Source organism: Salvelinus alpinus, chromosome 22, assembly GCF_045679555.1.
Source record: "Salvelinus alpinus chromosome 22, SLU_Salpinus.1, whole genome shotgun sequence".
Taxonomy (NCBI): Eukaryota; Metazoa; Chordata; class Actinopteri; order Salmoniformes; family Salmonidae; genus Salvelinus; species Salvelinus alpinus.
The window spans coordinates 28,873,920-28,899,809 of NC_092107.1; the positions used below are offsets into that span (position 1 = coordinate 28,873,920).

Sequence of the window (25,890 nt, forward strand, 5' to 3'; positions counted from 1 at the left end):
AAATGGCAGTTGAACTGCAGGGCTGCTAGGTCATATAGTGGATCAATGCCTCTACAAGTGGTGAGAACAGGAAGAAGGATGATTATCCTGATTAGAGAGAAGAGAAAGGGTAACCTGCAGAAGTTATAATAACTGGTTACTGTTTAATGTTATTCTGGTAGTTTGAGATACGTATTAAAAAATACATATATGCCAAGATTATGTTCAGAACAGGATGCAATGTTGGTGCGGTGCTTATTTGAATTGTGGCAGTAGACACGAACCTAAAATATAGTTTTGTAGAGTTTAATTATCAATCATTCAGTGTATAGGTGTTGATGTCAAACCTTTCCTATCTGGTGGAATACCTTCCACAGATGTTACCTTGCATTTCTTTTAATATGGCACCTTTGATGCTTCTTTACTCACATTCCTATCCCCAGTCGGCTGATGTGGTTATGTGCTCAGTGGTATTTCTCTGTGAAGCAATACGGCATTAATATCTCCATTTCATCCCAGATGCTCAGGCAGGCAGGCACTGCCGAATTACACTGTCACAGCAGCAAATGGAGAATGCAATATCAACTTTCACTCACAGCTTGCTTGTCTTGCATGAATGTTCTGCAGCGTGACTGAAACATAACAGAGGATGAGCGGCAGAGGAAAAAAGGAAAAGAGGCCACATTCTAGAATATAGAGTAACTTTACCTATCACTCACAATGCTAATTGATCATCATCTCATATCAACAGGGGTGGCCTGTCGTAAGTCATAACAAGTAGTCTTTCTTGTTAATCCACATTGTTCAGAAAGTCTGGACTGAGGAGTATGTCTAGTGTTGGACAGATTTTGAAAGTCCCCTTTTTAGTCAGTGGAGGTGGATGGTTGGTTCCATCTAGGTGAAGAGTGTGGTTGAAGCCATGCTGCAGAGGCCTACTGTGGAGTCACTGGTGCTTGTGTTGGCTTCTCTTCTCCTGGTGTCCGTGTTCCGCCAGGTGCATCTGTCTGCTGTTCCGCCAGCATGTCTGTCAGCTTCATGCCCAACACTGGATTCCTGGTCTCTGACACCACCTGCAGGCCAAGCGGCAAAAGTGCAGCCAGTCAGTTTAACAGAAGGTCTCATGATTGTAAGTGATTAGTACATATCTGTCTTTACAGTATTTGGGAAAAGGGCAGCCAGCATTACAATTAATAAGTTGTATCATTTGAACAGTCTACTCACCGCAGGAATACCCCTCCTCCTCAACACCAAGCCCTCAGCAAGGAGAGCCTTCCCAGTCTCCTCAAACAGGGACTGTTTCTCCAGCTCTCCCTGGCTCTGGAACTCTGTGTACTTCTCCACAAACCTACAAACAAAAAAAACACCCACAGGATCCAGCATTAGAGACATGTGGAATCCCAAAACTTAACAAACCAACAATGTGATTACTGAAAATTTGCCCATACCGTTGGCATGTTGAAACAAAGCTGGATTTGGAGAGATCAAAAGCTCTGGGGCCTGTTCCATACACCTCATAAAATTTCCTGGAAGAGAGTCTGGTGCTGATCAACAAATTGACATTTCCATTCCTAACAGCTTTTGAATGACAGTAAAACGTTTAAGGCAAACCGTTTAATTAGCTTACGCTCTGATTTCATCCTCTCTGTAGAAGATGTCTGGCACAGCCTCTTCTTTCTTCCCATATCTCTTGGCCACTGGTCTGACATAAAGTGGGTCCTTCATGGGTGGAAAGGTCTTGTATACATCATACCAAATGGGCTTGTCAGACTGTTTGACAACTCCAGAACGCATAAGATCTCTGACTCTGAAAAAGAAACCAGTGAGCCATCAGCAAAAACGTAAACAATGGAGCAAATGCATCCCATGCACTCTCAATTTCTCAATTGCAAAGAGCTAGCTAACGTTAGCATTCATTTATATTATGCGGCTACAAGTTGCAGAAAAGTCATTCAACCATCAAAGAAAATTGTTTCTACCTAACATTAGTTAGATAGCAAACTCTAAAGGGTCTACAAAACTAGATAATATCCTCCAGTAACCTTGACACCAGAATGATGCTGGCTAACATTAGCAACACGACATTTGAACCTACCGCGTGAACACGGTTCCGAATTTTTCAAGTCGACTTCCAGCCATAATGGACTTGAATTTAACTACACTATGCGTGTAAAATGCAGCTAGGTAGTTATACAGTAAACTCAAAGATCATAGTTAGCAACCACCAACAACAGAGGCTATTTTCACCAGCATGGACGACCACCACTTCCGCATGTAATTTCTGCAGGGATAAACTTCACCGAAAGCGCACTGTAAAAACATGGGGCGGGTTCCAGGTCGTCTGCATTTTAAGCGCTGCGGTCACTGACACTGAACAAGAGGCTTTCAATAAGGCATCAACTACAATCCGTGGCGACCCGTTATTCAGGGCAGGTGGAGCCCCACCTGTTTAGCAAAATTATTATGCTTGTTTTGCATGTTATTTTGGCATTAATACGTGTCACATATCAGTTTGCAAAAAAAAAAGTTTATAAAGCCGCATACAAACAGGGTCTCTTTTTTGCTTTCTTGAGTAAGGCAGATCCAAAATGCAGGTGTTTTAGCCTAGCTCAGTGCTTTCTGTGGCGATGGGGCGGCCAGCAGAAAATAGTGTAGGGGTTGGTAATGTTCTCTAGTTGCGCCGTGATTGGCTCAGTGTTCTGTCACTCATGGGGACACTAGTCACAGCAAAATCTACTGTACAAGGAGAGCTCGAAAATTCAAGCCCCATGGGTGCTGCCATAGAGCTACATTCGAAGTGCCCATCCAAGAAGGGTCAAGATCATTGGCAAGAGAATAAATTCAAATCATGTTATATCTACCGTAGCTTTGATTGGACTGATCATGTCAACATCATACTTTCAAAATCTTAGCTATCAAGAAAGCTGTCTTCATCATGAATCAAGTCGACAATCTACTGGCAAATCCTTTTCAATCCTTGTCATATGAAGAGAAATTATGAAAATAGATGACAGATAAAACGTATCGGTGCTCATCGGCCATTGGACATAAACATTACACAACAAGTTGGAAATCTCAAATTCAACAATGAGTGATTTTGAAGGTATCAGTGGCTAACTGCAACCACTAGCCTGCTATTCAGTGGAGTGAGTGTGTGGTCCAAGTCTATGTTTAAGGGTATCTTTTCCAAGCTTAAATGGATAAACATTCAACATTGCCCATGCTTTCAATCCAGCATGACTTTTGCCACGTTCAAAACAACTGGAAACTTAGAACTGGGAAATCTCAGACTTCAGTGAGTTCAAGACAACTGGGAACTATGAAAAAAAACGAGCTACGACCGGGCAAATACGTTTTGAACGGTCATCCAACTCGGAATTCCAAGTCAGGAACTCGGACCTCTTTCTAGAGCTCTGACCTGAAGATCACTGACTTCATGATTCAACCTTGTTTTTTTCAGAGTTCCCAGTTGTCTTGAAAGCACCATAAATCCAGAGAACGCCAGACTTTGATGACAGAGTTTGATGACAAAATTTGTCTATGAAGGACTGCCGCACCACATTCCTGTTTAAGTGAACACAGCACAAGGTGAGTACGATGAGTACGATGTAAGGTATGATGTAATATGACAGGGAGATATGTATACTGTAGCTAAGAAAGTAATACGAACTGTATGTTGTGAAGTAAGCTGTTAGTAGCTCATGTGCCTCACCCTAATAATTTGGTAATTTTTCCCCTCATAATTCAGCCTACTGTTCTGACTTGGTGTACAGGGAGTTTTACTGTAAGAACGGCCCATGTTCTGTATTCTGGCACTGTACATTTCAAAAGTGCTGAACAAATAGTTATATTGACTACGTACGTCCTAGCTCTCTCATTAGTGTCTTAATCTAAATTACAGATGGCCTCTTATCCGCTCATCGTCCCCTTATTCCATAGTTTGTATATCTCTATTGTCAGTTGAAACCACATTTGTTTAAGCAAATCAGCCATATCAGCTTTGTTTTTTTAAAGGTAATAAATGAGGCTGAATGAACTGTTTCGCTGCCAGACAAGGCTCTGCTGATTGTAGCAGTGGTAAGATGTTGGGACTGCTGTTGGGACAGCTTTATGTAGACCCTGACAGTTTGTGGGCACCGTTTGACACCCTTAGAGTACAATTAATGTATTGTTTAGTGTTGTGTTGTGCAGTGGCTTTGCTGACATGCATTTTATTTTAAATGGAGTTTGCCCCACCAAGATTTACAGTGCATTCGGAAAATATTCAGACCCTTTGACTTTTTCCACATTTTGTTACGTTACAGCCTTATTCTAAAATTTATTAAATGTTTTTCTTCCCCCCATCAATCTTCCCACACTACCCCACAATGACAAAGCAAAACATTTTTTTTTTAAACATTTCGCTAGTTTATATTTGATTTTTTTTTTTAAATATAACATTTACATAAGTATTCCAACCCTTTACTCAGTACTTAATTGAAGCACCTTTGGCAGCGAATACAGCCTCAAGTCTTCTTGCGTATGATGCTACATGTTTGGCACACCTGTATTTGGGGAGTTTCTCCCATTCTTCTCTGCAGATTCTCTCAAGCTCTGTCTGGTTGGATGGGGAGCTTTGCGGCATAGCTATTTTCAGGTCTCACCAGAGACGTTTGATCGGGTTCAGGCCCTTGCTGGGCCACTCAAGGACATTCAGAGACTTGTCCCGAAGCCAACTCTTGCGTTGTCTTGGCTGTGTGCTTAGGGTTGTTGTCCTGTTGCAAGGTGAACCTTCGCCCCAGCCTGAGGTCCTGAACACTCTGGAGCAGGTTTTCATCATGGATCTCTCTGTACTTTGCTTCGTTCTTTGCCTCGATCCTGACTAGTCTCTCAGTCCATGCCGCTGAAAAACATCCCCGCAACATGATGCTGCCTCCACAATGTTTCACCGTAGTGATGGTGCCAGATTTCCTCCAGACATGATGCTTGGCATTCATGAAAAATAGTTCAATCTTGGTTTCATCAGACCAGAGAATCTTGATTCTCATGGTCTGAGAGTCTTTAGGGGACTTTTGTCAAACTCCAAGTGGGCTGTCATGTGCTTTTTACTGAGGAGTTGCTTTCGTCTGGCCACAGAGTAACTATAGAGCTCTGGTAGAGTGACCATCGGAATCTTGGTCACCACCCTGGCCAAGGCCCTTCTCTCCTGATTGATCAGTTTAGCCAGGCGGCCAGCTCTAGGAAGAGTATTGGTGGTTCCAAACTTCTTCCATTTAAGAATGATGGAGACCACTGTTCTTGGGGACCTTCCCTTCCCCAGATCTGTGCCTCGACACAATCCTGTCTCGGAGCACTACGGACACTTCCTTCGACCCCATGGCCTGGTTTTTGCTCTGACATGAACTGTCAACTGTGGGACCTTATATAGACAGGTGTGTGCTTTTCCAAATCATGTCCAATCAATTGAAACATCTCAAGGATGATCAATGGAAACAGGATGCACCTGAGCTCTATCTCAAGTCTCATAGAAAAGGGTCTGAATAATTAAGTAAATAAGGTATTTCTGTTTTTTATTCTGTATAAATTTGCAAACATTTCTAAAAGCCTGTTTTTGCTTTGTCATTATGGGGTATTGTGTGTGCTGTAGATTGCTGAGGATTTTTTATTATTTAATACATTTTAGAATAAGGCTGTAATGTAACAAAATGTGGAAAAGTGAAGGGGTACATGTTAAATCGCCTCTGACTACAATGATTATGTAATATGATTTTTATTTAAATTAATGTTCACAACATGTAAAACACATTCTGCTTACAAGCATATTAAACATTTTCATTATTCAGATCCAACAATCCCACATTCTGTTATATTGTACAAACGCTACATAGACTTAAAACCTATGCATCTATAATCAATCTTTAATATCATCATGTGAATGTAAATGTTATAATCATCTCTTTGAAATATACTTAAAGTGACATTTTTCAGGCAGAGGGCCAAAGGATGGCTAGGTGGTATGCTTGGGACCACCAACAGCTACAAACATGTTCCAAAGTGACAATCCTAATCTATCACCAAAAACAAAAACAGGGCATCACAGGAATAGCGAAAAATGCATGTTATGTCTAGATCTTTCTCCGTCCATTGAGTTTATTCCCACAAGCCAGCAGAGCCCGACCACCTCACTTCTGAAACTGGGCTCCAAAGATGTCCTCATGGTACCTCTTCTGGATCTGCAAATAAAGAAACAAACATGCAAACCATAAAAGCATTGTAAAACACTGTCCACTTACTACAGTATTGTAACTAGATTAAGAGGCATCATGGCATTCATATTCGTTTTCATATTAATGATTGAGAGGAAAGTGAACCAACCTTTAGCTGGGCCAGGTATTCTCCTGCCTGGGTGAGGGTGATGCCAAGCTTGCTGCTCAGAATCTCCTGTACTGCTAGAGTAACTCCCTGGGCCATGTTCACACCCCCACACACATAGAAGTGACCCTCCTTCTGGTGCAACACACTCAGCACCTCCTCTGCCATCCTCTCCCTCAGTACATCCTGGACATAGACCTGCTCACACACAGAGGCCAAAAGTTAGGAATAGGAGGCACAGTACAGGGAAATAGGACAAATTTTAAGCTTCAATCTTCCATTGAATCTCAAGCCAATCTGATTCAATCAAGCTTTTCAAACGCTCACTCAGTATATGATACAACAGTACCTTTGGGAGACCTGGCTGGCGGGAATATGCGGAGGTAACACTCTTCAGGACCCCTCGCCTTCTCATCTCCAGTGTCTCCTCTTGGTATAAATGGTCAGTCTCCGAACTCTGGCAGCCAAACACCAGGCTCATAGGACTTCCAGAGAACTCTGTCAAGACGAAACCATAGCCCTTAAGGTCAGAGAGCTTGTATCAACAGGCACACAGACAGGCACACAGACAGGCACACAGACAGGCACACAGACAGGCACACAGACAGGCACACACACTACCTGGGTGTTTCATGTCGTGTAGCCGTTGTTGCCAGAAGCTTCGGAAGGGCGCGATGCCACTGCCAGCCCCCACCAGAATGACTGGAGTGCTGGGCTCTGCTGGGAGGTGGAACCCACCTGAACTGTAAACAATAACCCATAATCAGTTAGCTTCACTTTAAATAATAATCTCAATTCATTTTACTGGGGATAGGCTACAACCTTGCATTTTGTGCAATTGAAGAGTGTACCAGCCTACTGACATACTGTATGTTACAATGTTCTATACCTGTAGATAAAACATGGTACCAGGTCTCCTTTCTTAATGGTATCCAGCCAGGTGCTGCAGACCCCGTGGTGAAGAGGACCATGTCCATCTAGTGTAAGACCATTACAGAAAAATACAGTACAGTTACTTTCCCAGCCAAGAGATAGCAGTTCAAATTCCTTTCAAAGCATTTGATAACTGCTGTATTGTCATTTCTAAGTTGATTTGCCCTGTCCTGTACCTTGGATGAGAGTGTTTACTGAATGTTAAAAAAAAATCTAATCTAATGTTCTGTACCTTGTGTGTGATAGTTGAGCACTGTCAGAGTGAGATGTAGCTCATTGGGGTGGAGCTGAGGGGAGGAGCTGATGGAGTAGAGGCGGGGCTTGAGCAGAGGCAGCTGGCTGAGGAGGAAGGCTGCAGAGGGTTCTAAAGACGGGAACTCCTCCAGGACTTCCAGGAAGTTGGGAACACGGAACATCTTCCAGGTCGTGTACTCCTGAGAGTCCTGACGGCAAATGAAGACAGAAGCTAAATAACTTGCAAAATATCTGTTGATATTATTTTTTGGAAAGAGCATAGGCTTACAGAGTTCTATGTATGAAATAGTGCTACAGGAACCAATGATTTTTACATTTTCTTCAATTCTATACAATTCCAATAGGTGGTAAGTCAAAACCTCTTCTTTCATGATATATTTCTTTTTTTCAAAGACAATAATGAACACTAGTCCTGGAGACAAACAGAAGTTACCTTTGCCAAGGTCAGTAGACGCTGGCGGTGCCCGTCCTGTTTCGCCAACTGAGAGAGCTTGTGGAGGAGGTTCTGACAGGGGGGCGTGGTCACATCCAGGAAGTAGGTGAGTGCCTGAGACAAAGGGCATGCTGGGATGCGTCCGACAGTCTGCCAGTTTTTCTCATCATCTTTTGGGAAATAGAAATGCAGAGTAATCTTAATAGCGGCATTTTTTCGAAGACGTGTCTTCCTCACAAAAATCAGATTTTACCGTGGTTACCTCAATCAGCACCCTTATTAATGAATAGTGTTGTACCTCGGCAGGTGTCAGAACGGTATTCCAGTCGTAGGCACTGGTTGGTTGGGGGCATATGGGGAAGGAACTTTAGGATGCCAGCCACCAGTTGAGGGAGATTCCCTGGGAAAACACCAACATGGTCTCCTGGAGAAAAGTTCATGACCTCTGCACTTCTCTCCCTCTCCAACTCCACCAAAATGGTGGACCGGCTAGAAACAAGAATGACAATGATGAATTAAACTCTGTCAAAATTGAGTCCTGTCAAAAACATTGAAAGAATTGTAATAATAACTTGCTAGATGACAAGAACTGAACCTTGAATGGGGGCTCTGTAGATTATGTTTGCTCTTCAGTTTCATAGGGAAGACCGTTTTAGAGTGAATGGCTGAAAGTGCTGTGAAAGAGAGGACAATGAAAATCATCACATACAACTGGCTGACTGAAAAACAAGACTAGTTTATAATGCTTTATAGTGCTACACCAGTCCCTTGTCAAATGTCCATCCACTGGTCCATGTGTAGTACCTGTGATGCGGTCCTGGGGGCAGCTCTCCAGTGCTATGCGGTATCTCAGTGGGTCCCAGGCCTCACAGAATCGCTCTGCCCCAGGGAGCTGCAGACTCAGCTGTCCCTGGATGTTGAACTCCTTATAGGCATCCTGGAAGCAGAGAAAGGGTCCTTAGGCTCAATGATTCAAAACACTACGTAGATCAATATGATATGCAAATGCTTGTGAGAGTAAAGATCATAACAGGTCTTTTTTGTAATGATACTTGAGCATATACTGTATTAGGCATACCAGGAGTATGTTAATATGTATGCTATAAAATATACTGCAAACAGGTTCGTCGACACGTAGCTAAGATCCACTTTTAAGAGAGTGACATCCTCCCTTGTCCGCCTACCTTGAGAGCGGTGAGAGCCCAGGCAGAGAAGGCCTCCTCCTGTCCGTTCAGTTCATCCCCCTCTCCAGTGGGCGTCACCCGCTCTGCCCCCAGCTCTTCCAGCTTGGCATCCACGGCATGGGCGAATGCACAGAACTGTGGGTACATCTTCGAGCCCAGCCCAAACACACAGTACCTGGGGGAGGAGAGAGGAGATAAGACCAGTTTCAAAACTAAAGAGGTGTCTCAGAAACTGTAGTCAAGCTGCAACTTCATCAAATGAGTACATCTTAAAGACATGTACGTGCCTACGGAAAGTATTCAGACACCTTGACTTTTTCTACATTTTGTTAGGTTACAGCCTTATTCTAAAATGATTAAATTGTTATTTTTTTTCCTTTATCTATCTACACACAATACTCCATAATGACAAAGCAAAAATGTTTTTGTTTTTTTACAAATCTGAACACAATACACCATAATGACAAAGCAAAAACAGTTTATTTTTTGTGCTAATTTATTTAAAAAATGAACAGAATTATCACATTTACATAAGTATTCAGACCCTTTACTCAGTACTTTGTTGAAGCACCTTTGGTAGCAATTACAACCTTGAGTCTTCTTGGGTATGACACTACAAGCTCGGCACTGTCAGGCTGTGTATGAAGGTGAAGTCAGGTGCAGGAGAGCAGAGTATGATTAAATAAAGCGCACTTTATTTTAGTTCCAAACCGGGAGCACAACAAAAACAAACGCGCTCTAAAAACGGAACAATAAAGTAAAGCGCTCAACAACCACAACATAACATTAAAATAATTACACACAAAACATGATTTGAAATAGAGGGTTAAATACAAGTAGATTGATTGGGGAAATGAAAACCAGGTGTGTATGAAAATAAGACAAGACAAATGGATATATGAAAAATGGAGCGGCGATGGCTAGAAAGCCGGTGACGTAGATCGCCGAACGCCGCCCGAACAAGGAGAGGAGCCGACTTCGGCGGAAGTCGTGACAGGCACACCTGTATTTGGGGACTTTCTCCCATTCTTCTCTGTAGATCCTCCCAAGCTCTGTCAGGTTGGATGGGGAGCGTTGCTGCATAGCTGTTTTCAGGTCTCTCCAGAGATGTTCAATCGGGTTCTAGCTCTGGCTGGGCCACTCAAGGACATTCAGAGACTTGTCCCGAAGCCAGTCCTGCGTTGTCTTGGCTGTGTGCTTAGGGTCGTTGTACTATTGGAAGGTGAATCTTTTCCCCAGTCTGAGGTCTTGAGCGCTCTGGAGCAGGTTTTCATCAAGGATCTCTCTGTTCTTTGCTCTGTTCATCTTTCCCTCGATCCTGACTAGTCTCCCAGTCCCTGCCGCTGAAAAACACCCCTACAGCATGATGCTGCCACCACCATGCTTCACCGTAGGAATGGTGCCAAGTTTCCTTCAGACGTGACTCTTGGCATTCAGGCCAAAGAGTTGAATATTGGTTTCATCAGAACAGATAATCTTGTTTCTCATGGTCTGAGAGTCTTTAGCTGCCTTTTGGCTGCAGAGATGGTTGTCCTTCTGGAAGGTTCTCCCATCTCCACAGAGGAATTCTAGAGCTCTGTCAGAGTGACCATCGTGTTCTTGGTCACCACCCTGACCAAGGCCCTTCTCCCCTGATTGCTCAGTTCAGCCGGGCGGTCAGCTCTAGGAAGAGTATTGGTGGTTCCAAACTTCTTCCATTTAAGAATGATGGAGGCCACTGTGTTCTTGGGGACCTTCAATGCTGCCGAAATGTTTTGGTACCCTTCCCCAAAACTGTGCCTCGACACAATCCTGTCTCGGAGCTCTACGTACAATTCCTCCGACCTCATGGCTTGGTTTTTGCTTTGACATGCACTGTCAACTGTGGGACCTTATATAGACAAGTGTGTGCCTTTCCAAATCATGTCCAAACAATTGATTTTACCACAGGTGGACTCCAAGGATGATCAATGGAAACAGGATGCACCTGAGCTCAATTTCAAGTCTCATAACAAAGGGTCTGAATACTTATGTAAATAAGTTATTTCTGCATTTCTTTTTTTGTTGTTGCAAAAAAGTCTTAAAACCTATTTTTGCTTAGTCATTATTGGGTATTGTACGGAGATTGCTGAGGATTAAAAAAATACAAATAATTTAGAATAAGGCAAGAACGTAACAAAATGTGGAAAAAGTCAAGGGGGTCTGATTCCGAAGGCACTCGACATGTACAGCCCAATACGGAGAGGACAATGCAGAGAGAAATGCTTGAGATACTACTTACCTTAACTTGTTCCTGAGATACTGCAAGGAGAAAAGCTGTTTCTTAAAACTCTAGAGAAAGAAATATTAACATGTGTTGAATATTGAGACATTACATTTTATAAATGTGGGAGAAAATACTTTTGTTAATATCTTCAAAATACAGAAACACACCTCTCCATTTCCAGGGGAGTCTCCATTCCCAAAGGTGCTAGTTACCACAACCAGAAGGCTCTCCTGTTCCATGTCACTGAAGTTATAGTCCTCCATACAGAGCAACTTTAAAGATATACAGAGCAGCTTTAGTTAACTTTGTAAACATTCTGGGCAATTTTGAGGACATTAGTGACTTAAGACATCAACAGATTGTACATTATTGTACATTATACAAGCACATCTACTAGATAACTCCCCGTTATGTGTTCTGTAAATGAACTCTTACTGAGCTCAATATAGTCCTCACATACATATAGATTCCAATTAAACTAGAGTTTTACATTTATTCACAGTGGTTAACACACACAAATGCCCTGAAGCACATTAGCCTGAGGCAGTAGGCCCTCTATCAGCCTTTATAGAGATGAGATAGATCTCCTACCCTGGAGTTGAAGGCACAGTTTAGCATGGAGTTCACTCTCTGGGCCAATGTCTGTGATTTCCCTGTTTCAGTAGCGTACAGGACAGTGCAGCGCACCCTGTTAGCCAGCACTCTGCTCATGAGGGTTGAAGAAAAGAACGCCGCCCTATAGGAAGGAACCAGTCATGAATGATAATACTTTGTAATGCATTATGAGCATGGCTTAGCTCAAACTCAACCATTATATGCATTTACAGTGGCTGGCTAAAGTTTTCACCCCCCTTGGCATTTTTCCTTTTTTGTTGCCTTGCAACCTGGAATTAAAATAGATTTTTGGGGTGGTTGTATCATTTGATTTACACAACATGCCCACCTCTTTGAAGATGCAAAATATTTTTTCTTGTGAAACAAACAAGAAATAAGTCAATACTTAGTAGAGCCAGCTTTTGCAGCAATTACAGCTGCAAGTCTCTTGGGGTATGTCTCTATAAGCTTGGCACATCTAGCCACTGGGATTTTTGCCCTTCTTCAAGGCAAAACTGCTCCAGCTCCTTCAAGTTGGATGGGTTCCGCTGGTGTACAGCAATCTTTAAGTCATACCACAGCTTTTCAATTGGATTGAGGTCTGGGCTTTGACTGGGCCATTCCAAGACATTTAAATGTTTCCCCTTAAACCACTCGAGTGTTGCTTTAGCAGTGTGCTTAGGGTCATTGTCCTGCTAGAAGGTGAACCTCCATCCCAGTCTCAAATCTCTGGAAGACTGAAACAGGTTTCCCTCGAGAATTTCCCTGTATTTAGCGCCATCCATCATTCCTTCAATTCTGACCAATTTCCCAGTCCCTGCCGATGAAAAACATCCCCACAGCATGATGCTGCCACCACCATGGGTTTGTGCCAGACATAGCGTGTTCCTTGATGGCCAAAAAGCTCAATTTTAGTCTCATCTGACCAGAGAACCTTCTTCCATATGTTTGGGGAGTCTCCCACATGCCTTTTGGCGAACACCAAACGTGTTTGCTTATTTTTTCTTTAAGCAATGGCTTTTTTCTGGCCACTCTTCCGTAAAGCCCAGCTCTGTGGAGTGTACGGCTTAAAGTGGTCCTATGGACAGATACTCCAATCTCCGCTGTGGAGCTTTGCAGCTCCTTCAGGGTTATCTTTGGTCTCTTTGTTGCCTCTCTGATTAATGCCCTCCTTGCCTGGTTTGTGAGTTTTGGTGGGCTGCCCTCTCTTGGCAGGTTTGTTGTGGTGCCATATTCTTTCAATTTTTTAATAATGGATTTAATGGTGCTCCATGTGATGTTCAAAGTTTCGGCAATTTTTTTATAACCCAACCCTGATCTGTACTTCTCCACAATATTGTCCCTGACCTGTTTGGAGAGCACCTTGGTCTTCATGGTGTCGCTTGCTTGGTGGTGCCGCTTGCTTAGTTGTGTTGCAGACTCTGGGGCCTTTTAGAACAGGTGTTTATATACTGAGATCATCTGACAGATCATGTGACACTTAGATTACACACAGGTGGACTTTATTTAACTAATTATGTGACTTCTGAAGGTAATTGGTTGCACCAGATGTTATTTAGGAGCTTCATAGCAAAGGGGGGGGAATACATATGCATGCACCACTTTTCATTTATTTTTTGAATTTTTGAAAAAGAAATGTTTTCATTTCGCCAATTTGGACTATTTTGTGTATGTCCATTACATGAAATCCAAATAAAAATCCATTGAAATTACAGGGTGCAATGCAACAAAATAGGAAAAATGCCAAGGGTGATGAATACTTTTGCAAGGCACTGTATAGCTATGTCAATGATATGATTAGGACTGCATTATAATTTATAACTCATCATGAATGTGTTTATAAATCATTAAAGATATGGTTGTCATAGTCCATGGAGGATTACCTGGCCACCGCTTTGAAGCTGATCTGTTGCTTCTTCAGGCACATCTCTCCATTTCTCCAGACATGGGTCGTCCAGGGGTCAGGCTTCAAACAACAACAACAACAACAGTCACAGACGATCATATAGCAACTGCCCTGTAATTCTGTAAGGTGGACCTTAACCAGATGAATTATATAGCCTATATACTATGCACAATACAGGATGGTGTCTCATAATCTACCTGGTAGTAGAAGAAGGGAGAGAGGATGTAGTTGACCATCTCCTGGTGGAAGACGGGGGTGAGGGAGCCAGACATGGGAGGAACCAGCCAGGCCCAGTCTGCAGGGCAGCCGCCGCGCAGCCGGAACTCTGTCTCCAAGTGCTTCATGAAGGACTCGGCTGCAGAGTGGTGGTCTGTGATGGTTACCTTGTTCTTCTGCAGCGTACAGTAATGAGACAAAAGGAGTGCATTTATCTCAAGGAAAACTCCACATGACGGCTGAACCATTGTCATTGTAGTGCAGCATCCTCTGGCAAAATATTATGGGATGGAAGCATCTTACTTTAATGCAGGGAAACTTAAATCCGTTTTACGTAATTTCTCCCAGCATGTTACATGTGCAACCAGAGGGAAAAAAAACTCTAGACCACCTTTAATCCACACACAGAGACGTGTACAAAGCTCTCCCTCACCCTCCATTGGCAAATCTGACCAGAACTCTATCTTCCTGATTCCTGCTTACAAGCAAAAACTAAAGCAGGAAGTACCAGTGACTCGCTCAATACGGAAGTGGTCAGATGACGCAGATGCTAAGCTACAGGACTGTTTTGCAAGCACAGACTGGAATATGTTCCGGGATTCTTCCAATGGCATTGAGGAGTACACCACATCAGTCACTGGCTTCATCAATAAGTGCATTGATGATGTCGTCCCCACAGTGACCATACGTACATAACCCAACCAGAAGCCATGGATTACAGGCAACATCCGCACTGAGCTAAAGGGTAGAGCTGCCGCTTTTGAACCCAGACGCTTAGAAGAAATCCCACTATGCCCTCCAACAAACCATCAAACAGGCAAAGTGTCAATACAGGAATAAGATTGAATCCTACTACACCGGCTCCGATGCTCGTTGGATGTGGCAGGGCTTGCAAACTATTACGGACTACAACGGAAAGCACAGCCGTGAGCTGCCCAGTGACACAAGCCTACCAGATGAGCTGAATGACTTCGATTCACGATTCGAGGCAAGCAACACTGAAGTATGCATGATAGCATCAGCTGTTCTGGATGACTGTGTGATCACGCTCTCTGTTGCCGATGTAAGACCTCTAAAAAGGTCAACATTCACAAGGCCGCAGGGCCAGACGGATTACCAGGACGTGTCCTCTGAGCATGCGTTAAACCAGCTGGTAAGTGTCTTCACTGACATTTTCAACCTGTCCCTGACCGAGTCTGTAATATCAACATGTTTCAAACAGACCACCATAGTCCCTGTGCCCAAGAACACCAAGGTAACCAGCCTGAATGACTACTGACCCGTATCACTCACGTCTGTAGTCATGAAGTGCTTTGAAAGGCTGGTCATGGCTCACATCAACACCATTATCCCAGAAACCCTAGACCCACTCCAATTTGCATACTGCCCCAACAGATCCACAGATGACGCAATCTCTATTGCACTTCACACTGCCCTTTCCCACCTGGACAAAAGGAAGACCTACGTGAGAATGCTATTCATTGACTACAGCTCAGTGTTCAACACAATAGTCCCCTCAAAGCTCATCACTAAGCTAAGGACCCTGGGACTAAACACTTCCCTTTGCAACTGGATCCTGGACTTCCCGGTGGGCTGCACCCAGGTGGTAAGGGTAGGTAACAACACATCTGCCACGCTGATCCTCAACACGGGGGCCCCTCAGGGGTGCGTGCTCAGTCCCCTCCTGTACTCCCTGTTCACCCATGACTGCATGGCCAAGCACGACTCCAAAGCCATCATTAAGTTTGCTGACGACACAACAGTGGAAGGCCTGATCACTGAAAATGATGAGACAGGTCAGAGACCTGGCAGTGTGGTGCCAGGATAACAAACTCTCCCTCAACGTGATCAAGACAATGGAGATGATTGTGGACTATAGGAAAAGGAGGGCCGAGCACACCCCATTCTCATAGACGGGGCTGTAGTAGAGCAGGTTGAGAGCTTCAAGTTCCTTGGCGTCCACATCACCAACGAACTGTCATAGTCCAAACACACCAAGACAGTCATGAAGAGGGCACTACAATGCCTATTGCCCCTCAGGAGACTGAAATGATTTGGCATAGGTCCTCAGATCCTCAAAACGTTCTACAGCTGCACCATCGATAGCATCCTGAATGGTTGCATCACTGCCTGGTATGGCAACTGCTCGGTCTCCGACCGCAAGGCACTACAGAGGGTAGTGCGTATAGCCCAGTACATCACTGAGGCCAAGCTTCCTGCCATCCAGGACCTCTATACCATGCGGTGTCAGAGGAAGGTCCTAAACATTTCCAAAGACTCCAGCCACTCTAGTCGTAAAATGTTCTCTCTGCTACAGCACGGCAAGCAGTACCGGAGCACAAAGTCTAGGTCCAAACTGCTTCTTAACAGCTTCTACCCCAAGCCATAAGACTCCTGAACAGATAACCAAATGGCAACCTGGACTATTTGCATTGACCCCCCCATTTTTACGCTGCTGCTACTCTCTGTTTAATTATCTATGCATAGTCACTTTACCTCTACCTACATGTACATATTACCTCAACTAACCTGTGCCCCCGCACTTTAACTCTGTACCGCTACCCCCTGTATATTGCCTCGCTACTGTTATTTTAGTGTTGCTCTTTAATTATTTGTTATTTTTCTATTTTTGTCTTTTTTTCATTTTTATTTGTATTTATTTATTGTTTACTTCAGTTTATTTAGGAAATACTTTCTTAACACGTATTTTTTTCTTAAAACTACATTGTTGTTTAAGGGCTTGTAAGTAAGCGTTTCACTGTAAGGTCTACACCTGTTGTATTCGGCGCATGTGACAAATGAAAATGGATTTGATTTGATTTGATTAGCAAATTGTAGGTTTTTTTATTTTTTATTAACAAAACAACAGCAACAACAAGAACATAACTTGGGATTTCTACTGGGAATAACATCATTCAAAAGGCACTCGTACATCTGAGCTATCTTTTTAGCAGGCAGGCGCATGGTAACAGTTGAATAAGATGAGAAAAAAGAATAACATGCCTTTGGATTGGCCCTGTATATGTGAAGGTTACCTGGAAACTGTATATGACTGCAACATTGATGGTCACCAAGGCCTGGTCCTTCCACAGTGAGGACAGCTTGTGCGTCTCCAGGCCCATCCTGCGACCCACTTCCTGTACGGACAGGAAGCCAAAACATTCTCATCCATTGCATCATTGTCAAGTCAGCCAGAATTGTGTTGCAGAGGCGTGAAACAAGAAAACATTTTTAAACAGAAAATTAGATTTTTGGTTATTGCTGATGAGGTTACCTCCTCCATTTCAAAACATTTGCTAATCCTGCTGAGCACAACCCTGTGCTGTAGCCATGGTGATTACCTATGAAAGTGAGTCTTACCTCCAAGATGTTATAACGCTGATAGTCACAGAAATCCCTCACGCCAATCTCAGTGCCCATGTACCAGCCATTAAAGGGACAGGCTGGGAATTCAAGTCCACCAATCTCCATCAGCATGTTGGACACCGCAGGCAGAGCATACCACTTCAGTCCTAGGTCTTTGAACCACGTATGCCTAACGACGAAAGATCAACACAATATATTTGCTAATAATATATAAAAGAGGACGCCCAAAAACACCACCACTAGGATAGATGTGGTTAGTTTCTGTAGTTAATCATTCAGTCCTCAATGTGACATCTTTTTCATACACAATGAGTTACATACACACAGTTGTGCTCACTACCAAAGGTGCTTGAAACACTTGACTCAATTCCGTATTGTGTCCAGTGAAACGAATGAAGGACCACTTTGGAGTGGTTAGACATTTAAATAAAAGAAAATGGTACAGGTCATTGGGCCCTCCTAGAGCTGGCTTTGGGAAACTATTTGGATAAAGGAATGTTGCCTTGCAGACAAGTTCTATAGAGCTCTTCACTCTCTCCCATTCAGCTCCGTTCCTCAAGAGCTCCAGACGGCTGATTTTAAAAAACTATTTTATAATTCAAGTTCTTGAGCAACTGTGGGCAATGGTTTGAAATTATCCAGGCAGCAACACAACACATTGACTTAATTAGATAACTACTACTTAAAAACATCACCATGGCTATGGAGGCCTGATGGTCTGAATCCTATGTATCTCTGATGAATGCAATCAGTGGAAAATCTAGTATGGAATCAAATGGATTTGCATACACGTGTGTCATAACATAACTGTTATGTAGTGGTATCGTAACCAAGCAACATCTCTTTGCCAATGAAAGTCATTGTATGTAGTGGAATAGCTATGATAACTCTCTGCAGGCTTGACCTTGTATTTGTTCTCAAAAGTGTGTTTAAATAACCATCCAATAGAAACCAAACAAGTCACTCACTGGGGGTGTTCCATGGAAACCTCCAAGATCAGGTGTGAAGGGATTTCATAAAGGTCTGGGTCCTCCCCGTTGACCTGTAGGACTAGTGGCAACACATCGAAGAGGCCGTATTGAGGTTTCCATCCAAGCTGGATACAGATCTTTAAGAACACAGGACAAAAGTAACTAACTTTTAAAAATGTATCTTCTCAAATGAACACATACAGTATCTGAGCTCTATCTTAGATGTTTGAATGGATGTTATTGAAATAGCTGGGGTAGAGCATGGTGGCTATAGCTACTAGATATAGTACCTTAGTGAATTCTACACTGGATGGGTCTCCCTGGATACTGCCATCAGGCATCTGGTAACCTGCATACTTCAACAACTGGCTGTTCCACACCCGGAAATCATGCCCGTCTTCCTTTCTCGGAGGAAAGACGGTAATCGCAGACCTGAAATAAATAAGACACAAGAAGAAGATCTGTAATAACATATATGGACAAACTAAAAAACTCATGGAAGGACCTTGAAAAACTGTCCCTTAACAAAGTGAATGACCTATAGCAGGGTTCCCCAATATGCAGCCCATGGGCAATTTTACTTGTTTTCTGAGGAAGAAATATATAAATATCCTAATCATTTTTGTTGTTGACATAAAAGACTAATACAGTCACTAGGAAATCAGCTCAAATCAGCTTAATGCATAAATAGAGAGGCATATGTGATCGTATCCCAATGTAATCAAGGTTTCAAATGATTCTGTTTTTCTCAAATACTATATCTGTTTGGGATTCTTACAGTCAATATGCAGCGTACAAATTATTTATAACTATGTTCTGGCCTCCCGACCATCTGCTCAAGGAAAAATCAGCCTACGGCTGAATGTAATTGGGGACCCCTGACCTACAGTATTGCCCTCACGGAGTAAAGGGTTGAAGGTTCAAGTCAAGGGCAAGAAATAACATGTGATACAGGTGTATTAGCAGAATGTATTTTACAATTGTACATTTACATTTTTGTATTTTAGCAGACACTCTTATCCAGAGCAACTTACAGTTAGTGGAACAAACCTGTAGTTTACATTTTACACATTTCTAACTTCACACAAAGTCAGTGGTGTAAAGTACTTAAGTAAAAATAATACTTAAATACTTTTTGGGGGGTATCTGAGCTTGACTATTTATATTTTTGGCAACTTTTACTTTTATTTCACTACATTCCTAAAGAAAATAATTTACTTTTTACTCCATACATTTTCCCTGACACCCAAAAGTACTTGTTACATTTTGACAGGAAAATGGTCCAATTCACACACTTATCAAGAGAACATCCCTGGTCATCCCTACTGCCTCTGATCTGGCAGACTCACTAAACACAAATGCTTCGTTCATAAATTATGTTTGAGTGTCGTCAATAAAAAATACAAAATAAAATTGTGCCATCTGGTTTTCTTAATATAAGGAAGTTGAAATGATTTATAATTTTACTTTGATACTTAAGTAACGTTACATTTTAGTAATTCCATTTACTTTTGATACTTAAGTATATTTGAAACCAAATACTTTTACACTTTTACTCAAGTAGTATTTTACTTGGTGACTTTCACTTTTACTTGAGTCATTTTATGTCAAGTTATCTGAACTTTTACTCAAGTATGACAATTGAGTACTTTTTCCACCACTGCACTGAGTTGAGAGTTTTCTTTTGAAGAGATCATCTTTACTCGGTGTTTTCTGCCCTCTGCCTATTATCTCATACTTCCAATCATGTCATGTTTCACGAAGAACGCTGCATTAGTTAGGCTACCTCAGAAAGTAGGGCTGTCGGTCACCTAGGACTAGATTGTATTAAATGCACGCTATAGCCCGATTTAAATTGAAAGGCAATGTTGCTGTGTTCGCTGAGACTTCATTCACGTTAACGATGCATATGATAGCTCAATCGAAAATGACCTTTCAATTACAATCGCGTTATAATGCGGATGTCCCACGCAGCGGATTTAATTTAGAACATTTTCTTCCTTGTGCTGTGTTTGTTTACCTTAGGTTTCCTCCATTTGTGGCAAACTGTAAGTGTTCGCACAGAAACTGGAACATATCCTGAGTAGTCTTGCACTTTCTGGCATCAAACAGCTGCAGAACAATCCAAGAAACATGTATAATTAATTAGGTTAATTTACACATAGAACACACACGCCCATGTGCATGCATGAAAAACACAAACAAGAATAGATACTGAGATTGATACCCAATAGATAAGGAGAAACATAAATGTATCTCTTCTGCCTTGTATGTTTTCTTACTTGTAAATTGGACCACTGAATCCTGCCGATGCATCTTGGGGCGTTCCTCCATGCTTGCCGAGCACCAAACGCCAATTCCTCAAAAGTCAATTGATAGGTTCCTGTGGAATCTATCTCCATAGTAATTTCCTCCAATCTGGCGAGGTGGTGTTCAATTTTGGGGCTATGCATTTGGGATTAAATTAGGATATGTGTAAATCATGGAAAACAAACAAATAGTACAATATAGAGGGGATAAAACATTTTTCCATTACAAACCTTTTGTAAGGCCCACATAGATGCTTCATAAATGATCTATAAGCAAATTCGTACAGTAGGCTATAAAGGCTAACTGGAGTAACTGTTTTCCCATACAGTCATAATTTATGAAGCATCTACGAAGGCCTTGTATAGTAAAGGGTTTATAAAGGCTCTTAAATGAACGACAGAAAATATAGGCTACAAACAATAAATGCCTATAAGGCATTAAAGAATATTGTAATATTAACCAACAGTGTGTATTTTACAGATTATGCACTTAGTGGTGTCAGGCAATGGGTTGCACACATTTGGAATAATAATAATAATCGTCATCGTCTTTAGAGAAGAATTACACTTAATTACTTACATTTTGAAGGACTTGTAGTATTGGTTGATTAGGTCGATAGCCTGAGGTAGGATTTCAAGAGTAGCATCTTTGGGACCTCGCATTAGAGCCTTCGGAGTCATGACAGAACCTTCACAAACTTTTGATGTGCATGGTTGGTTCTGCATATGAAATAAAATAACAACGTTTCAATTCAAAGCCATTGCTTTATTTTATAGTGTTCAATCTGTTATGAAATAGAAAACACTACAATTCAGGCGCAGCTTCATAATTCGAGCAAAAGAGCAAAACAAATAAATTGCGGTACAATACCACGCCACACACAAAGCATCATAAACTGTAAACGCACCTTGACTGCCTGGTGGTGCAGCATGTCTTTGAGACTTGAGCCATCCTTCACGTTACGCACAGGTATAGAAAACGGACACCTGTTGGCTCTCGTTTCCCACTATGTGATGAACATACAGGAGAAACGGGTTAAACTTATGTCGCTTGCTTTTAGCACATTTTCTAAATTTATTTCGTCTGTAATCTCAATTCTTACCTTATTTGGTTTAGTCTGGTGAGACGTTTTGGTTTCATCATCCTGAAGCAGCTTCATCTTCATAATTGTAAAATAAATGCAGTTCATTATCATATTTGGAAATGCCATTTATCTAAATGATTCAAAATGTAAGTGCTTATAGGTTATTTTACTTTGAGTTAAATCATTTTAAGTTCATTGAGTAACAAACAAATATGAATATTTTGTTTAATTAAAGTGAAAAACCAAATGTTAAAGTTAAAATGTGCTCAATAGCTTTCAGTGTTGTGGCATAAACTCTTAAAAACATTCGAATTTCAATTATATAATAATCCCGGTATTTATTCTTACCTTGAACTCAAGGTGAGATGAGCATCAATTCCTCTCTGAAACTTTTCCTCCGGAGTTTTTTCAATTTATACCTGCCTGTACCGAAACTTGGGCAGGCTTACAGGGACCTGCCCCCGTTGTGTTACAGGCAGGTAGGCTATAAGTATTTACAAATAACATTTTTTTGTGGCCAGCTTGTTTTTGAGGTAGGTCTAATTGAATCTGGCTTGGTTTCAACACATTGTTTGGCAATCCCCATTAGAAATGAAAGACTCTAACAAACAGGTTGGAAAAGTCCCTTTAGGAATACAATATTGCATTCCTACAGATCTGTTGAGGCATTCATTAAATATGGAGTACATTCATTACATGACAAGACACAGCAGATGGATCAACGGAAATGCTGTGTTTTTGCAAATAATTGCATTTTTGTAAGACATTTCTCACATAATTTCACGTTTTCTAGTTTTGGATGACAACTGCAAAGCGTAGACATCAAATCAAAATAAAAGAAAATGTTATTTGTCACATGCGCCGAATACAAGCCCTTAACCAACAATGCAGTTCAAGAAATAGAGTTAAGAAAGTATTTACTAAATAAACTAAAGTAAAAAGTAAAATAAAAAAGAGCACAATAAAATAATAAGAGGCTATATACAGGGGGTACCATTACCGAGTCAATGTGCTGGGGTACAGGCAATGTAAATAGGCCACTATGTAACAGAATATAACATCATAAAGAAAGTAAATCCACATGAATTCAATCACTTTTTGAAAGCAACCTTTCATTACATGTTTGCACTGTAATTAAGCCAGGGTTGCAGTCCAGATGTATGGTTGTTTCCTGGAGCATCGGGGAAATAGTGTTATACGTTTGATGTTATGGAAAACAAGACAGCTGCCTGGGTTGCATCACCTACATGTACACGGTACCAGGAAAGGGAAGGTGTAATTGAGAAAAGTATTTCCGTCTGATTTGGAACCAGGCTTGCACAAGGAAGCACTTGGGTGTCAAGTGCTTCTCTCACATTGGTTACTAATTGCCTTACTCAATGTTTAGCTATGTGACGTGAGTAAATTTTTGGAAAGTAAACAAGGAACTTGGACAACATCTCATATCCCCATTCCTGAACTCGGAGTTATTCTGATACAACCTGATCACCTGCATTGTCTTGGTGTGAGAGTCAAGACTGAAGCATCTCCAGATGAGATTTACCCGAAGGAAGACAGAGAGCTGGGATAAAAGCTTCCTTATTGGAAATATAATGTAGAGTCATCATGCGCCACAGAACAACGTAGAGGTGGTATTTTATATATTGAAACTAGCTCAACCCCAATCGGTCTGTCAAAAGTTATACTCCTCTGAACTGTATTGTACCTAAAAAGTCAGACAAGTGCCTTTATTTATTTACCACTGTGTGCTCTGTATTGCTGTAATCATACATCTATACCAGTAAATAAAATGGTTGTTGCTGGAATATCCAGGTTTATTGTAAGTTATCTGTATGTATTGGTTGGCCTAAAAGATGTTACCATTGTACTGTATATGTCACGGCTGACTAGGTGTGTTGGTAGGAATCAGGTGCAGAGAGCAGAGAGTTCCAGGGGAAAAATGCACTTTATTCCGGCACCGAAAATAGTAAAGCCCAAAACACAGGGCGCAAACCACTGACCTGACCAACCCAAACACAGGGTCAACACGGTCCGGAGAACAACAACACCTACGACACAAACGTGAACACAAAGGGTGGGTTCCACCCGCTTACATAGGGAAGCAAATCAAGAAAACACAAATCGGAACAGGTGCAACTAATAAGACAAAACTAACAGAAAAGGGAAAAGGGATCGGTGGCGGCTAGTTGGCCGGTGACGACGACCGCCGAGCCCCGCCCGAACAGGCGGGGGAGCCAACTTCGACGGGAGTCGTGACAGTATATCCACACTTTCTATAGTGTACCCAAGAACTGTTACGATTCTTATTATAGTTTTGTGATTTAATTAGTTTTATTTGTATTAGTTTAAAATAGTTTTATTTAGTTTCATTTTGATAAAAACATTTGTATTTCATTTTTGTATTTTTTTAGTGTTAGGGACAGAAAGTATCCTCTGCGTGGGACGTTAGGGGGGGTGGGGGGGTGTCGTCACTTCTTGCCACTGGGGGAAAGTAATAAATACATAAGGTGATGGGCCAGGACAAAGGTTTGGTTCAATTTAAATTATCAATCAATCAATCCTAATGTGACTTGGATTTAAAAGGATAAGCGCCTAGACTAGTGCAAAAAATATGGTGGAAGGAAACTCTCGTTCATGTTTATACCAATCCAATGTTTTCACATTTTTTTGTAGTAGATGTAAGAAAAATCAAGTACCTTTACCTTAATCTGACAGAAAGAGAGGGGAAAAAACAAATAAAGTTGTGTTTACGTAATATTAAACATGTTGTGTATCCCTGACTACAACAAAGACAATATCAGTTAACAGCCAGCCAGCTTGTGTGTGGGCTCTGGTTTATCTTAAAGAAGCCTCTGCGTTCCAGAGAAGTGGGTGTTCAGTTTCTCAAGCTGGATGACAGTTGTTCACAGACGGAGAATATTCTCTCCACGAACGCTTGGGATGCAGGGGTAGAAACCCGATCCAGTGCCACAGCTTTGGATAAACAGCCATCCTTGCCTGCCAGAACTGGAGAGGTGACTCTGTAAACATGCATCCCTTTACCTCTTCCAGGTATTTTAACAGTCCACACAGGGCCTGGGGTCCTGCTGCTCCACGGCTGTACGCTGAGATTTTCTGAATACAAAAGACTCTGCTTCCCTCATCAATGGCTCCATCTCTGTTGAGTGCGTACTAGGCACACACTTGGGTCCATCAGGCAAGCTGCTGCAGGGGTTGGATTGAAGTTGGTTGCTAGAGGAGTCAGTATGCAGGCGAAGCGATCACGCAGTGACTTCAGGAGGACATGTGCCAACTGTTTTGCAACAGTATTTGACTGCAAGTTTGCCTCAAAGTAGAGAAGGTACGGCACCACATCAGACAGCGATTGGCTGTCAGTTTGAAGTTGGTCGGTGTGGATTGCGAACGGCTCAAGCAACTTCACAAGCTGCTCTGGCTTGGTCCAATCACGCTAATGATAGTGATGCACAAGCTAGGCCTATTTGAAACATCTACTGGCAGCATTTACCCGCCCGATTCAGAAGCTTGAACACCCATTAGAAAAAAAGCTTAACCTTTTACTGCAGTGGGCTAAATTAGGGTCACACAGTGTTTCTTGGTAGTCTTATGCAAATATACTTTTGAACAAAAGTATACACCTCACACACATGGTTATGGGCTTAAAGAAAGAAGACACCTGTACTATGTCAGAGAGTTGAAAGGTATTTATATACACTACATCACAGAAGACTGAAATATAATAAAACCGTTTGACATAGAAACACTGGATATTCTGCATTAAAAAATAATGAAAAATAATGAAAAATATTAATAACATTCCACCCATGAGGCCACTAGGTCATTTGACTTCAGGATAGGGGTACACCTAAACCTCCTGTAGGTTTTCGCTCCAACCCCAGATGTAACTAACCTGATTCAGCTGATCAACCAGCTAATTATTAGAATCAGGTACGCTAGATTAGGGTTGGAGTGAAAACCTACAGGACAGTAGCCCTCCAGGAACAGGGTTGGAGAGCCATGAATTAGAGGTTCTAGGATCCTGGGCCACACCAACACAGACACCAGAGGG

At 42.0% G+C, this 25,890-nt stretch overlaps 2 protein-coding genes across 3 annotated transcripts; both read right to left on the reverse strand.

Annotated features, from left to right (window-relative positions):
- Positions 1-269: 269 nt before the first annotated feature.
- LOC139549369 (small ribosomal subunit protein mS23-like) lies at positions 270-2,339 on the reverse strand. The gene is made up of 5 exons (XM_071359818.1): positions 2,072-2,339; positions 1,604-1,783; positions 1,425-1,502; positions 1,201-1,324; positions 270-1,049 (listed from the first exon to the last, which is right to left on the reverse strand). The coding sequence occupies exons 1-5, from the start codon at positions 2,113-2,115 to the stop codon at positions 912-914; spliced, it is 564 nt and encodes a 187-aa protein (XP_071215919.1). The 5' UTR covers positions 2,116-2,339; the 3' UTR covers positions 270-911.
- Positions 2,340-5,709: 3,370 nt separating this feature from the next.
- On the reverse strand, positions 5,710-22,255 carry nos2b (nitric oxide synthase 2b, inducible). Of its 2 annotated transcripts, XM_071359820.1 has the most exons (26): positions 22,173-22,255; positions 21,843-21,899; positions 21,648-21,746; positions 21,320-21,459; positions 20,713-20,875; positions 20,451-20,542; positions 18,721-18,862; positions 18,428-18,567; positions 17,454-17,628; positions 17,129-17,230; positions 14,075-14,269; positions 13,855-13,937; positions 11,969-12,113; positions 11,545-11,649; positions 11,393-11,442; positions 9,133-9,307; positions 8,753-8,885; positions 8,544-8,622; positions 8,247-8,437; positions 7,949-8,118; positions 7,493-7,703; positions 7,217-7,304; positions 6,949-7,070; positions 6,677-6,825; positions 6,331-6,525; positions 5,710-6,188 (listed from the first exon to the last, which is right to left on the reverse strand). In XM_071359820.1, exons 2-26 carry the CDS (start codon positions 21,897-21,899, stop codon positions 6,138-6,140), a joined length of 3,252 nt encoding a protein of 1,083 aa, XP_071215921.1. In that variant the 5' UTR covers positions 22,173-22,255; the 3' UTR covers positions 5,710-6,137. The 2 variants fall into 2 exon arrangements, with proteins under 2 accessions (XP_071215921.1, XP_071215920.1); XM_071359819.1 differs by lacking the exon at positions 22,173-22,255 and having other exon boundaries at positions 21,843-21,950.
- Between the last annotated feature and the right edge of the window lie 3,635 nt (positions 22,256-25,890).